Raw genomic sequence first — 12,164 nt, forward strand, 5'->3', positions numbered from 1 at the left:
CTAACTTTGGCTTGAGGGAATGCTGCCTTCCAATAGGTGGCACTGTGGAGGTATTAGTCTATCTCCCTTATTTGCAATCTGTCTCTTGATACAATCTGTACCATGATGTACATTATGTGATTTCTTTAGTATCCCAAAATGTTTAGCTCCCTAGACATCTGCCTTATTTGTCTACTCATTGTAGCATGTTTGCTGGAACTCAGTGGCCCATTCAGAAAGCTGGTTGTCAATAATCATACCCAACTAATTTTAATATTGATGGCCTTAAAGGGGTTGTCCCGAGGCAGCAAGTGGGTCTATACACTTCTGTATGGCCATAATAATGCACTTTGTAATGTACATTGTGCATTAATTATGAGCCATACAGAAGTTATAAAAAGTTTTATACTTACCTGCTCCGTTGCTGGCGTCCTCGTCTCCATGGTGCCGACTAATTTTCGCCCTCCGATGGCCAAATTAGCCGCGCTTGCGCAGTCCGGGTCTTCTCCTCTTCTCTATGGGGCTCCGTGTAGCTCCGTGTAGCTCCGCCCCGTCACGTGCCGATTCCAGCCAATCAGGAGGCTGGAATCGGCAATGGACCGCACAGAAGCCCTGCGGTCCATGAAGACGGAGGATCCCGGCGGCCATCTTCAGCAGGTGAGTATGAAGACGCCGGACCGCCGGGATTCAGGTAAGCGCTGTGCGGGTGGTTTTTTTAACCCCTGCATCGGGGTTGTCTCGCGCCGAACGGGGGGGGGGTTTAAAAAAAAAAAAACCCGTTTCGGCGCGGGACATCTCCTTTAACTGCCATAAATTTTTAAAGAAGCAGTAATTCCTTAAAAAAAATCCACGATACCAAGCAATATCATTGGGCCTTGTATAGATGCATATCATCATTCACATCAATGTTCAAATCGTTGTTACTTGTTTAATCACCAGCCGTCACACAGCACAAATACCAGCCAGTACTGTATGTGCATCGCCCATCATCCTACCCTGCCGTTGGCGCTTCAGAGAGGAACAAGAGAGCAAGAGATAGGAGAGCAGGACAGACGTTGCACACACAGAGCCAGATGAGCAACGAGGTGTGTTTTAAGGGCTGGTGATTAAACAAGTAGTAACTGCAGGTGTGGGGAAAAGAAGAGCTAAAAGAGAATGAACATGTGCTGTTGTCATAAAACAAATGAGGACACAGAGTAGGGCCACAGCTGTGGGCTAACGAGGGCTTATAACTCTTTGGGGATAGAAGGGGCATTATTTTGTAATGGGTACAGTGGGGGAATTCTTACTGAATTAGGGCACTGTTACTGTGTAGGGAACACTAAGCGGAGCATTATGATTAGCAGAAGAATGAGGAAAGTGCAGAGACGAGTCATAGCTGGAAGAAGTCTTCATGGCGGTCTGGGACAGATAGTGCAACACTTCAGAGGGATGACCCTGAGCACCTGGCTAACATGAAGAGCTGGAAGGGATAAGTGCTGGCTTGTCACCATGGCACTTACCAGGCTCTTGTCCCAGAGGAATGACACGCAGCCAAGGCCAGAGTAGGACTGCAAGCCGGCTTCGATACCCCTAGGATAGGAAATGCCAATAAATGGGTTAATGGGGGTAGTAGTACTTATCACTCATGACCCCACCGTTCCCACACACTGGTATGCTACGTGACTGAGAAAAGAACACAGAGACTTGTCTATAGTACCTCGGGTCCCCAGAAACGGTTAGAGCCCAGTATAACTTTTACTTAAAGGATAAACGTTTACATCACAGGTATTTAAAGCATTGCAGGTACAATTCTCTTTAAGTGCCAGCGGGCTAGAGCTCAGAGGTCAGGGAGGATACACAGGGTGAAAACCGGTCTTACAGTTCATGTTTACTGTATGGCACAGCTCCTCGACTGGGAGCACTCCAGAGAAGGAAGGGGGTAGGGGTCACTCCACAGACACTCTGGCAGACAATTATTCAAAGAAAGGCTTACGCAATAAACACCCCACACGGCAGGTGCGTGGGTGTAACTCAGTCGCGTACTTCTGTACGGTGATTCTGACTGTGGACGTCCGCACAGGAAAAGCCTGTGGTGAGAATTGATACCTGTAACGGTGGGTTCCTGTATACTGAATTATTAGAACTTGCTCCTGCTCTAAGATCTCGGGACTCACTCCATTCACATCCAAACTTCACACGCTACTGGATATCTCTCCTTCTCCTCCATCTTCACCTACATGGAATCTGAAGGTGCTTCCATGTGGCTCTGTGTTAGCACTCACTGAAGATGGACTTGAACTCCCTTCCTGCTCTCAAGCACTCCTATTTATACCCTCACTTATACCACATGACATGACAAACTGTTACATTTACATGCAGGCAATGATTTTATTACTGTTAACCTCTCAAGCGCCACAGCTGTGCAACACACACTGGATATGACAGGACAAACTTTGGACAGTGCATCTACATATGACAAAACATGTATGACATTTATGGTGGGGACCAGGATGGTATTCTTGGCCACTACAATAGAAAGCAGGGACTGTCTGGAGTCTTGGGGTGAAGAGCTGTCTTGCAGCATTGCAGTAAGAAAAAGAGTCCTGTGAAGAGCAGAGTGGCTGAACTGAAATAAGACAGAGGAGAAGACAAGTGGCTTGTCTGAGGAAGGGGTGCAGTCAGAACACTTTGTCACTAGGCACTTTAAAGTTTTTAAAACACACCTGGTTAGCATGTCAACATGGATGTGGATAGATCCATATGTTCCAATGACAACACTGAAGTTTAAAAAAGTGTTATGGAGAGCCTGAAGCGAAGGAGCTGCTGACGTCGACCCTATAACGCCCATTAATCCCATCTCTTCTCTGTCACTGGGTATTGTAAAAGTTTCTTAAAGGGGTTGTCTCATGAAAGCATGCGGGGTTATACACTTCTGTATGGCCATATTAATGCACTTTGTAATATACATTGTGCATTAATTATGAGCCATACAGAAGTTATTCACTTACCTGCTCCGTTGCTAGCGTCCTCGTCTCCATGGATCCATCTAAAATGGCCTCTTCTGGCGATTTTAGACGCGCTTGCGCTGTGCGGTCTTCTGTCTTCTGAATGGGGCCGCTCGTGCCGGAGAGCGGCTCCTCGTAGCTCCGCCCCATCACGTGTGCCGATTCCAGCCAATCAGGAGGCTGGAATCGGCAATGGACTGCACAGTGAAGATCCCGGAGGCCATCTTACTAAGGTAAGTAAGAAGAAGGAAGAAGTCGCCGCAGCGCGGGGATTCGGGTAGGTACTACCCTTTTTTTTTTTTTTAACACATGCATCGGGTTTGTCTCGCGCCGAACGGGGGGCCTATTAAATAAAAAAAAAAAACGTTTCGGTGTGAGACAACCCCTTTAACATCTTAAATGTTCAGTAAAGTAGCTTTTATGTGAAGCTTTGCCTTAGTTTTCCTTCAAAAACATATCAGGGTCTTACACTCCTGTTCCCAGAGATAAGAGCACAGCATATTGCTTATTTATCTACTCGGGTTATTGTTTGTTTCCCTCAACCATAAAGGAAATATTACTGAAAATAAGTGCGGAAAATGAAATTTAATTACGATCGTTCGTCTGGTACACTGCAAGTGCATTTTTCAGGGATTAATTTCACATTGTGTCTGCCTTTTCCTCTACTTTTTGATCTCAGAGGGGTAGTTATTTATTTAATTTGGCTTCCTGAGCACATTATGAAGTAATTCTAAGTCCTGCTGAACACCATTCTCTATGAATATTTATGACGCTGGTAAATCTTTATTAAAACGTCTACCGCATTATTCTTGTTTGTTTTTCTTTGATGTATTTTTTGTTGTTTTTAGGTTTTTAAATCAGGCAATGCAGCTTTACAATGCAACGGAGGTGGTGCCAATTAACTATGTATTTTTCACGACCAGCGCTATACTTGCAGGTACAGTACTATTATGTCATAGTAAAGTATATATTATTTTTACTTTGCTTTCAAATATGACTTCATGAAATCAGTCAGCAGCGGCTAATTTATAGCTAGTTGTAATGGTTTAGACTAAATCCTGACAAATTTTATCTCCGCAGTGCTTTATTGGATTATTAGTCAGAGGTAGTGCCAGCTTCAATAAAATTCTCATTTCCATGTTTGTTCTCTTTCCAAATCAATACTTTTCTATTGCATTTTATTTTTCTCTATGTAAGCTTTTGGCCTGAGGCTTTCAATTACCATAGTTATAACGTCTGTAATATGGTTCATTTTAGCTTTATAAAAAAAATGAATTTAAACCTGCGTGTACGGATTAAAGAAAATTAGCTTGAAGGACAAATTGAGATTAAATTTGCCACGTCAGTTTAGAAATTGGAACTATTAGTCTTACACATTACTAACATAAATTAGGAATCCAGCCACGCGTGAATCGTGTTCGCAGAGCCGTGTGTACAGAGCCTATAGGGCTTAGAGAGCTATAGACAGTCCATATGCCTACATATTGTGCCTTCGTACGACTACTTATTACAGAGGAATGCTTTTAGAGGAAAATAGCTCAGTGTTAGAGTAATGGAATATTAAAATCCAAGGTTTATGGACAGTAGGGCTGGATAGACTTCTATAGATGCCGTAGGATCACTTTGTACATTGTGGTGTCTGTACAGAGGTTTAATATAGCAATTTGCATAAGGCCATATACAGTAGTATTCCTCAAAAGGGCTTTTGTGATAAAACAAAAAAAATACAGTTGGCGCTGTTCCATACCAGTGATCCAATGCTTGCTCTACCAATCTTCCCCACCAGTCTTACCTAGTTCCCCCGATAATAAGACCCATCCCGATTTTCGAGGAGGGCTTGAAATATAAGCCCTCCCCAAAAAATAAGCCCTAGGTACACTACATGTAAAAAAAAAAGTGCTCCCCTAGCAGTCGGCATTTAGTCCCTCGTGCTGGGCTGCGGCACTGCTGCAGGTTTTCGTGTCCTCTGGCACGCTGACAGAGAAGTTCTTCCTGGTAGCTGGGCTTGAATGCCCCGCTTCGAGCAAGCTAATGCTCTGATTGGTTAATCGAGCGCCTCGTCAGCCAATGAAAGCCAGCGCTTAATTAACCAATCACAGCCATTGAATGATGTAATTCAATGAATGGCTGTGATTAGTTAATCAAGCGCCAGCTCTCATTGGCTGATGTGGCGCTTAATTAACCAATGAGAGGATTAGCTTGCAGGAGGCGGGGTATTCAAGCCCTGCTACCAGGAAGAACTGCTCTGTTGTCGTGCTGGAGGACACGGAAGCCTGCAGCAGCGACGAGACTAGCACGAGAGACCCAAACGTCGGCTGCTAGGTAGGTATTATAAGACACCCCCCAAAAATAAGACACTGTTCCTCTTTTGAAGAAAAGCATTAATATAAGACATCTTATTTTTTAGAAAACACTGTATTTACGAGCGAGTAGCAGTGACATTTTATACTGCATGATAGCCAATCATTGGCTATATAGATCACATACCGTACTCCTAGCATCATGGTTTACTTTGCTGAGTGGTGGTGCAAGTAGTATAGACAGGTGACTGTTGCGGCCACATGCTATCTACATGTAAGTATATACTTAAAGGAGAGTGGTAGTGTGAGCACTCAATCACTAGGGCAAAGAATGGATGAATATTGTGTCTTTTTGCATAAACCCTTTCAAAAAGTTTCCTGTGATTAGAGAAGGATTATAGTACTTAGTGCCTTCCTTTATTCCCATACAGTCATCGGTCTGCTGATATCTGAGGTCTCACTTTTGTATTTCAAGATGGCCACGCTACTTGCTTCTTAGACTACCCAATGAATACTGTGCGTGGGTAGTTTAAGACATTATACACTGCTCTGATTGGCCACCTCTGCTCATGTGAACATCATTGGCCAATCAGAAAATGACATATATTGGCTGATTATGCACAGTGTGCATCAATTAGCAACAGGAGTGCTGCGGCCACCTTGGATCACTGAGCCCTTGAAACTCACAGATTGGTGGCTGTACAAGAATTAAGGGAGAGCACCAAGTAATATTCACCCTATTAAGGGTTAAAATTTTATTCTGACTATGGAGGTTTGCTTAAAATTTTGCAATAAATAGGAACAGACATCATACTTTATAGATGTCTTCTAGTTGTTGACACGTAACTATAGTAGGTGCAGTCACACCCAGGCGCTGATGTGTGAGGAAACCTAAAGACCTCTCTGCCACATAGGACTCCAGTATTATAATTGAGGAATGGTTGATGGGGTTTGGGTCCTGTTACAGATTTTGTATGAGCACTAGGGAGGTTCAAGTTATGCCTTCAAGCAGCTACTATTAGTTACCTACAACCATAGAAGCACACACACAATATACAGCAATGTTAATGAAATTCAAATAAACAATTTACATTTTGCCTGAAGCTATATTACCCAAATAATAAAATCCCTTTACTAAAAGGTATATTCTCCATTGGTATGCATTAACCCAATATACTCCACATGTTGCTTTAGCACAGACTAGCTATTTTCCATATTTCCTAGATGGTTAGTAGAGATGAGCGAGCACGCTTGGATAAAGCAGTTACTCGATCGAGCACCACTCTTTTCGAGTAACTGCTTACTGGTCCGAGCGTGCTCGGGGGTTAGCAGGGGGGAGAGTGAGAGAGATCTCTCTCTCCACCCCCACCCACCGCTCTCCCCCCCCCTCCCCCCCCGAGCACGCTCGGACCAGTAAGCAGTTGCTCGAGAAGAGCGATGCTCACTCGAGTAACTGCTTTATCTGAGTGTGCTCGCTCATCTCTAATGGCTAGGTATATAAAGAATGAGAAATTCTATCTAACTACTATTGGGTACTGGCAGGGATTGGAAGTTTACTGAAATTAAAAAGCAACAAACAGTCCCCCCTTTTCCCCGGCGTCATCCTGACGGCAGACATGGAGGTTGCACCTTGACCTTGTAGGGACAGGAAGCAAGAGACTTCAAAAGGCTCCTCCCGCCTCACATTCACCAGTGCTTCCTGTCCCTACAGGGACATGCAAGAGGAGCTCCCTCCGGGGAGCCGTAGGATGACAGCTGGGGGAACGGTCCACAGGGCTGCTTCCCCCCCCTCACCTTTCTTCCAGAGCAGGCTGACTGTAGGGATTGACAGTCCACAGGGCTGCTTCCCTTCTCATCTCCCTCCGGGGTGTCAGCGCGGTCCGGGAGGACGGTGGGCCACAGGTCTGACCACCCGGGGTACACCACCGCAGCGGTCGGAGCGGCGGACCAGAGGTCCTTGAGTCCCCTCCTTCCTATTGCCACAGCTCTGTGTAGCATATTTCGGCCGGGGAGAGCGGCGGCCACAGGCTCAGATGCCTCTCTCCTCCAGGCAGGCCGGAGCGTCCGCGCTCGACGTCGGGGGCAGAGCCAATGACGCATCGTGACGCGGTGACATCAGACGCCGCCGGCAGATCCCGGAAGTGGCGGGAGATTTAAAAATGGAAACCCCCCCGGCAAGCTTCCACTGGCAGCACACCTTCAGAGAAGAATTTATCTGTCTAATCTGGTTTTGTCTGCGTTTTTGCATCATGACTACAAAGGAATCAGAGATGGAAGCCCTGCAAACTATAAGTGTTACTTGTTGCAGGGATGTTATGCTCAGGGATTTAGCATTGTGTGGGGTTTTTTTTCCTTTATGTGCATGCATATATCTTGCAGGACAGGGAATCCACCCGGTCTAAACAAGACCTTAAGAAAAAACACAGGAAATGCGCCCTGTGTCTTAAAAGACTGGACGAGGCGTATAAAAAACCGCTATGCCCCCATTGTACCTCCAAGATCCTTACGGATGAATAGGCCGCATTCAGGGAAGATATTAGATCCCTGGTCAGAGAGGAGGTCCGGGTATCGATTTCCAGTCTCCCCCCAGCTCAGCGGGAAAGAAGGGCCGCAAAAAGGCCTAGCCACATACCGCTAACGAGCTCAGAGTCTGAACAATCCCTGGGCGACCTGTCAGATGGCGAACTCTTTGACCGTCCCCCTGACGCCAGGGATGAGAATAAAAAGTACTATTTCTCATCTGGGGACCTGGATGACCTCATCAAAGCAGTCAGGGATACGATGAAGGTCGAGGATGTGGTCGAGCCAAGGTCCGTACAGGACGACATGTTCGGCGGGCTCAGACCAAGGAACCGCATTGTCTTTCCGGTTAATGATACCCTGAAGAAAGTAATCACGGATGAGTGGGCTTGCGCGGACAAACACCTCTATTTGTCCTGCGAGTATAAAGAGAGACTCCGCTTCGCGGAGGAAGACGTGAGCATCTACGAGGATGTTCCCAAGGTGGACGCACAGGTGGCCAGAATGGCCAAAAAGACAGCCCTACCATTCGAGGACTCCACCCATCTTAAAGACCCGATGGACAACAGGGTTGACGCCTTGATGAAACGGGCCTGGCAAACAACGGCCTATACGAGTCCAATATTGCAGCGACTTCTGTGGCAAGGTCGATGTTCCTCTGGTTAGCGGAACTAGACGACCAGATCAAACAGAAGGCCCCTAGAGATGCGTTACTGGAATGCATGCCTCTACTAAGATCAGCAACAGGCTTCCTGGCAGACGCGTCTGCCGAATCTATGAGGCTGGCGGCCAGAAGCGCCACATTGTCTAACATGGCCAGGCGGGCGGTCTGGCTAAAAACGTGGAAAGCAGATACGGCCTCCAAAGGAAGATTGTGTAACATCCCTTTTCATGGCCAGCACATTTTTGGCACGGACTTGGAGGAGATCCTTAAAAAAGCGACCGACAAAACCCACAGTTTCCCGGATCAAGCAAGAACGGGATTTCCCCACAAACGTCAGCCATCCTTCAAGCCATACCGGGGCAAAGGAAAGACTGGGCGCTGGTCCTACCCCAAAGGAGGCAGGGGTAAGACAAAAACAACCTCTTCCCCCGTAGAAGAGTACCAGGTGGGGGGCAGACTATTGAACTTTTCCCGGGAATGGCAGGAGATTACTGGTAACCCGTGGGTCCTGCAGCTCACAGCCCAAGGGTACAGAATAGAATTCTCCACCCGGCCCCCTAATAACTTCAGAGTCACCCCCACGCAATCCCCCGCCCTGCAGGATATCTTTAAAAACGAAATTTCTAAACTGCTACAAATGGGGGCGGTAGTTCGGGTCCCCGCAGTAGAGCAGGGCTTGGGGTTCTACTCACCCCTATTTCTGATCAAAAAACCGAACGGCAAATTTTGGATGATCCTTCATCTAAAGGGCCTGAACAGATTTATTACCTACAAAAGGTTTAAGATGGAAACCGTCAGGTCTGCAGTAACTCTGATCGAAAGAGGGGACTTCATGAGTACCATCAATCTAAAGGACGCATACTACCACGTCCCAGTCCTGCCGGAACATCACAAGTACCTGCGGTTTGCCATCAGGATAGGCAGCCATGTACGCCACTTTCAATTCCAGTGCCTACCATTCGGCATTTCAACGGCACCCAGGATATTTTCTAAAATAGTGGCAGAGATGGTGGCGCATCTCCATGTGGCAGGCATAAACCTCATCCCATACCTGGACGATTTCCTGGTAATTGCATCCTCGCCGAAGATCCTCAAAAAGGATACCAGCCGAGTCATCTCCCTATTTCAGAGACTGGGGTGGATAGTTAACTTCCCTAAATCTAGTCTTCTCCCCGAGACGCGAAAGACCTTCCTGGGAGTACAGATAGACTCCGTGTCGCAGACCTTGTCTTTGCCTCCACCCAGGCAGGAAAACCTTAGGCTGGCAGCACAGAAATGCGGCCAGAAGAAACAAATAACGATTAGGGACGCAATGAGGCTCCTGGGCCTCATGACCTCCTGTATCGGCATTATTCCCTGGGCCCAGGCGCACTCAAGAACGCTACAGAGAGCCATCCCGGGCAACTGGGACGGGGCAACAACCTCTCTGGACAGCAGAATGCCCATGTCATTATCGGTCACAGGGTCCCTCCGCTGGTGGCGGTCAACGGACAATCTAGAAGCAGAGTCCCCATGGGTGGCAGAGCCCTTCATCTCTGTAGTCACCGACGCAAGCCAGTCTGGCTGGGGAGCGCAAGTGGGGCAGCGTTTGCTCCAGGGCAAATGGGGTCCGACATTGCGTGCCCAGACCTCAAATTTCAGAGAACTTAGCGCCATCTGGGAGGCGCTTCACAGAGCTCAGGATATCCTAAAGAAGAGACACGTTAAGATCTTCTCTGATAATGTGACTGCCGTTTCACTTATTCGCCACCAGGGAGGCACCAGAAACTTTCACCTGCTGAAATTAACAGCCCGGATCTTCCAGTGGGCTGAGACCACGGTACAGTCCCTGACAGCGGTCCATCTCAAAGGATCCCAGAACCTGACAGCTGACTTTCTCAGTCGAAGATGCCTAGACCCCAGGGAATGGTCTCTGAATCAAGAGGAATTTCGTCTCATTACAGAAACCTGGGGCAGTCCACAGGTGGACCTGTTTGCAAGCAGCAAAAATTCAAAATGCCCCGCCTATTTTTCCCTAGATCCGAGGGACAAGGCCGAGGGGTTAGACGCCTTTTCCCAGAGTTGGGATTTCAGTCTAGCGTACGCCTCCCCCCCCCCCCCCCCCCCCCCATACCCCTGATCCCGAGAGTTCTTCAGAAGGTCCAGCAGAGCAACATCACGCTGATCCTGATCGCCCCACACTGGGAAAAAAGGGCATGGTTTCCGGTGCTCCTAAAGCTTGCCATCTCGGAGCCAATCCACCTTCCATCCAGGAAGGACCTTCTAGCGCAGGGCCCAGTTCTTTGCCCAAACTTAGAGAGACTGAACCTCACGGTCTGGATATTGAGGAACAGACGCTACTAAGACAAGGTCTGTCCTCCAGAGTTATCGCGACGTTACGCAAGTCCTGAAAACTTGTGACCTCAGCTATTTATAATAAAATCTGGAAAAGATTCTCATCCTGGAGGGGGCTGGAAGTCTCCAATCTCGACACTTCGGTGGCGGAGATTTGGGATTTCCTCCAGGAGGGTCTAGACAAAAACCTAAGACCGGGAACCCTGAAAGTGCAGGTATCAGCGCTCTCGGCCATTCTAGACCAACCCTTAGTGGATCATAGACTGATCCGCAGGTTTATGAAAGCGGCAGAAACAATGAGGCCAGTTAGCTGTAGTATGGTCCCCCCATGGGACCTAAACTTAGTCCTCCAAAATCTCTGCAAAGATCCCTTCGAGCCTATCGATCAGATACCAATTAGGTTCCTCACGGTTAAAACTGTGTTCCTGGTAGCTATCACAACAGCGAGGCGCGTAAGCGAGCTCCAGGCCCTATCTTGTAAAACACCTTACCTATTAGTCCAGGACGATGAGGTCATACTAAAAACAGACCCCTTTTTTCTTCCAAAGGTAGCCTCAAAATTCCACAGACAGCAAGAAATTATTCTCCCATCCTTCTGTCAAAATCCCCAAAACAATAGGGAAAGAGACTACCATAGCCTGGATGTAAGGAGGGCCATTCTATGCTACTTAGAGTAGACATCATTCTTTAGGAAGGCTGACTGTCTTTTTGTTCAATTCCAGGGGCCGGGCAGAGAAAGAGCGGCTTCTAGGAGATCCATTAGCCGCTGGATAAAATCCACCATCCAGCAGGCCTACTCTTCCTGCAACAGAACTATCCCAGAAGGACTCAAGGCCCATTCAACCAGGGCAGTATCCTGCTCCTGGGCAGAGAGGGCTATGGCGACGCCGGACCAAATTTGTAAGGCAGCCACTTGGTCCAACCTGCACACATTCGCAAAACATTACAGGCTGAATACGGACCTCTCCTCCGATCTCTCTTTCGGGAGAAAGGTCTTGCAAGCAGTGGTCCCTCCCTAAAGAGTTAATCTGGTATACTCCATATCTGCCGTCAGGATGACGCCGGGGAAAAGGAGTGAATTTCTTACCGAAAATTCCTTTTTTCCGCGTCATCCTGACGGCACGGATTTCCCTCCCAAAATTCACACGTTTATGCGGGCACGAACCTGTAGCCCAGAGGCTCCTATGTCAGACATTTCCTTTTATGCGGTAAATTTGTGCATATTATCCTGTGTTTAAGTCCGGGTAAGCTACCCTTGCCTTATTTATGTTCAAATGGAATTAACCATGTTATTTTTGTTTCGGCGCAAATAAATATCTTCCTTGGTTAACCACGACATGTCCATGTAAGTAATTTAGAAGACACTGGTGAATGGGAGGC

The 12,164-nt window shown here is 47.4% G+C and overlaps 1 protein-coding gene across 2 annotated transcripts in view; it reads left to right on the forward strand.

Moving 5' to 3' along the window:
* Positions 1 to 12,164, forward strand: part of NIPAL2 (NIPA like domain containing 2) — a 143,255-nt gene that overhangs the window by 110,552 nt on the left and 20,539 nt on the right. For both annotated transcript variants that reach the window (XM_066578399.1, XM_066578400.1), the window contains exon 8: positions 3,815 to 3,903. In XM_066578399.1, the coding sequence (XP_066434496.1) occupies positions 3,815 to 3,903 (89 nt within the window). The remainder of the gene's footprint in view (positions 1 to 3,814; positions 3,904 to 12,164) is intronic.

This window comes from Eleutherodactylus coqui, chromosome 9 (assembly GCF_035609145.1).
Source record: "Eleutherodactylus coqui strain aEleCoq1 chromosome 9, aEleCoq1.hap1, whole genome shotgun sequence".
NCBI classification, from domain to species: domain Eukaryota; kingdom Metazoa; phylum Chordata; class Amphibia; order Anura; family Eleutherodactylidae; genus Eleutherodactylus; species Eleutherodactylus coqui.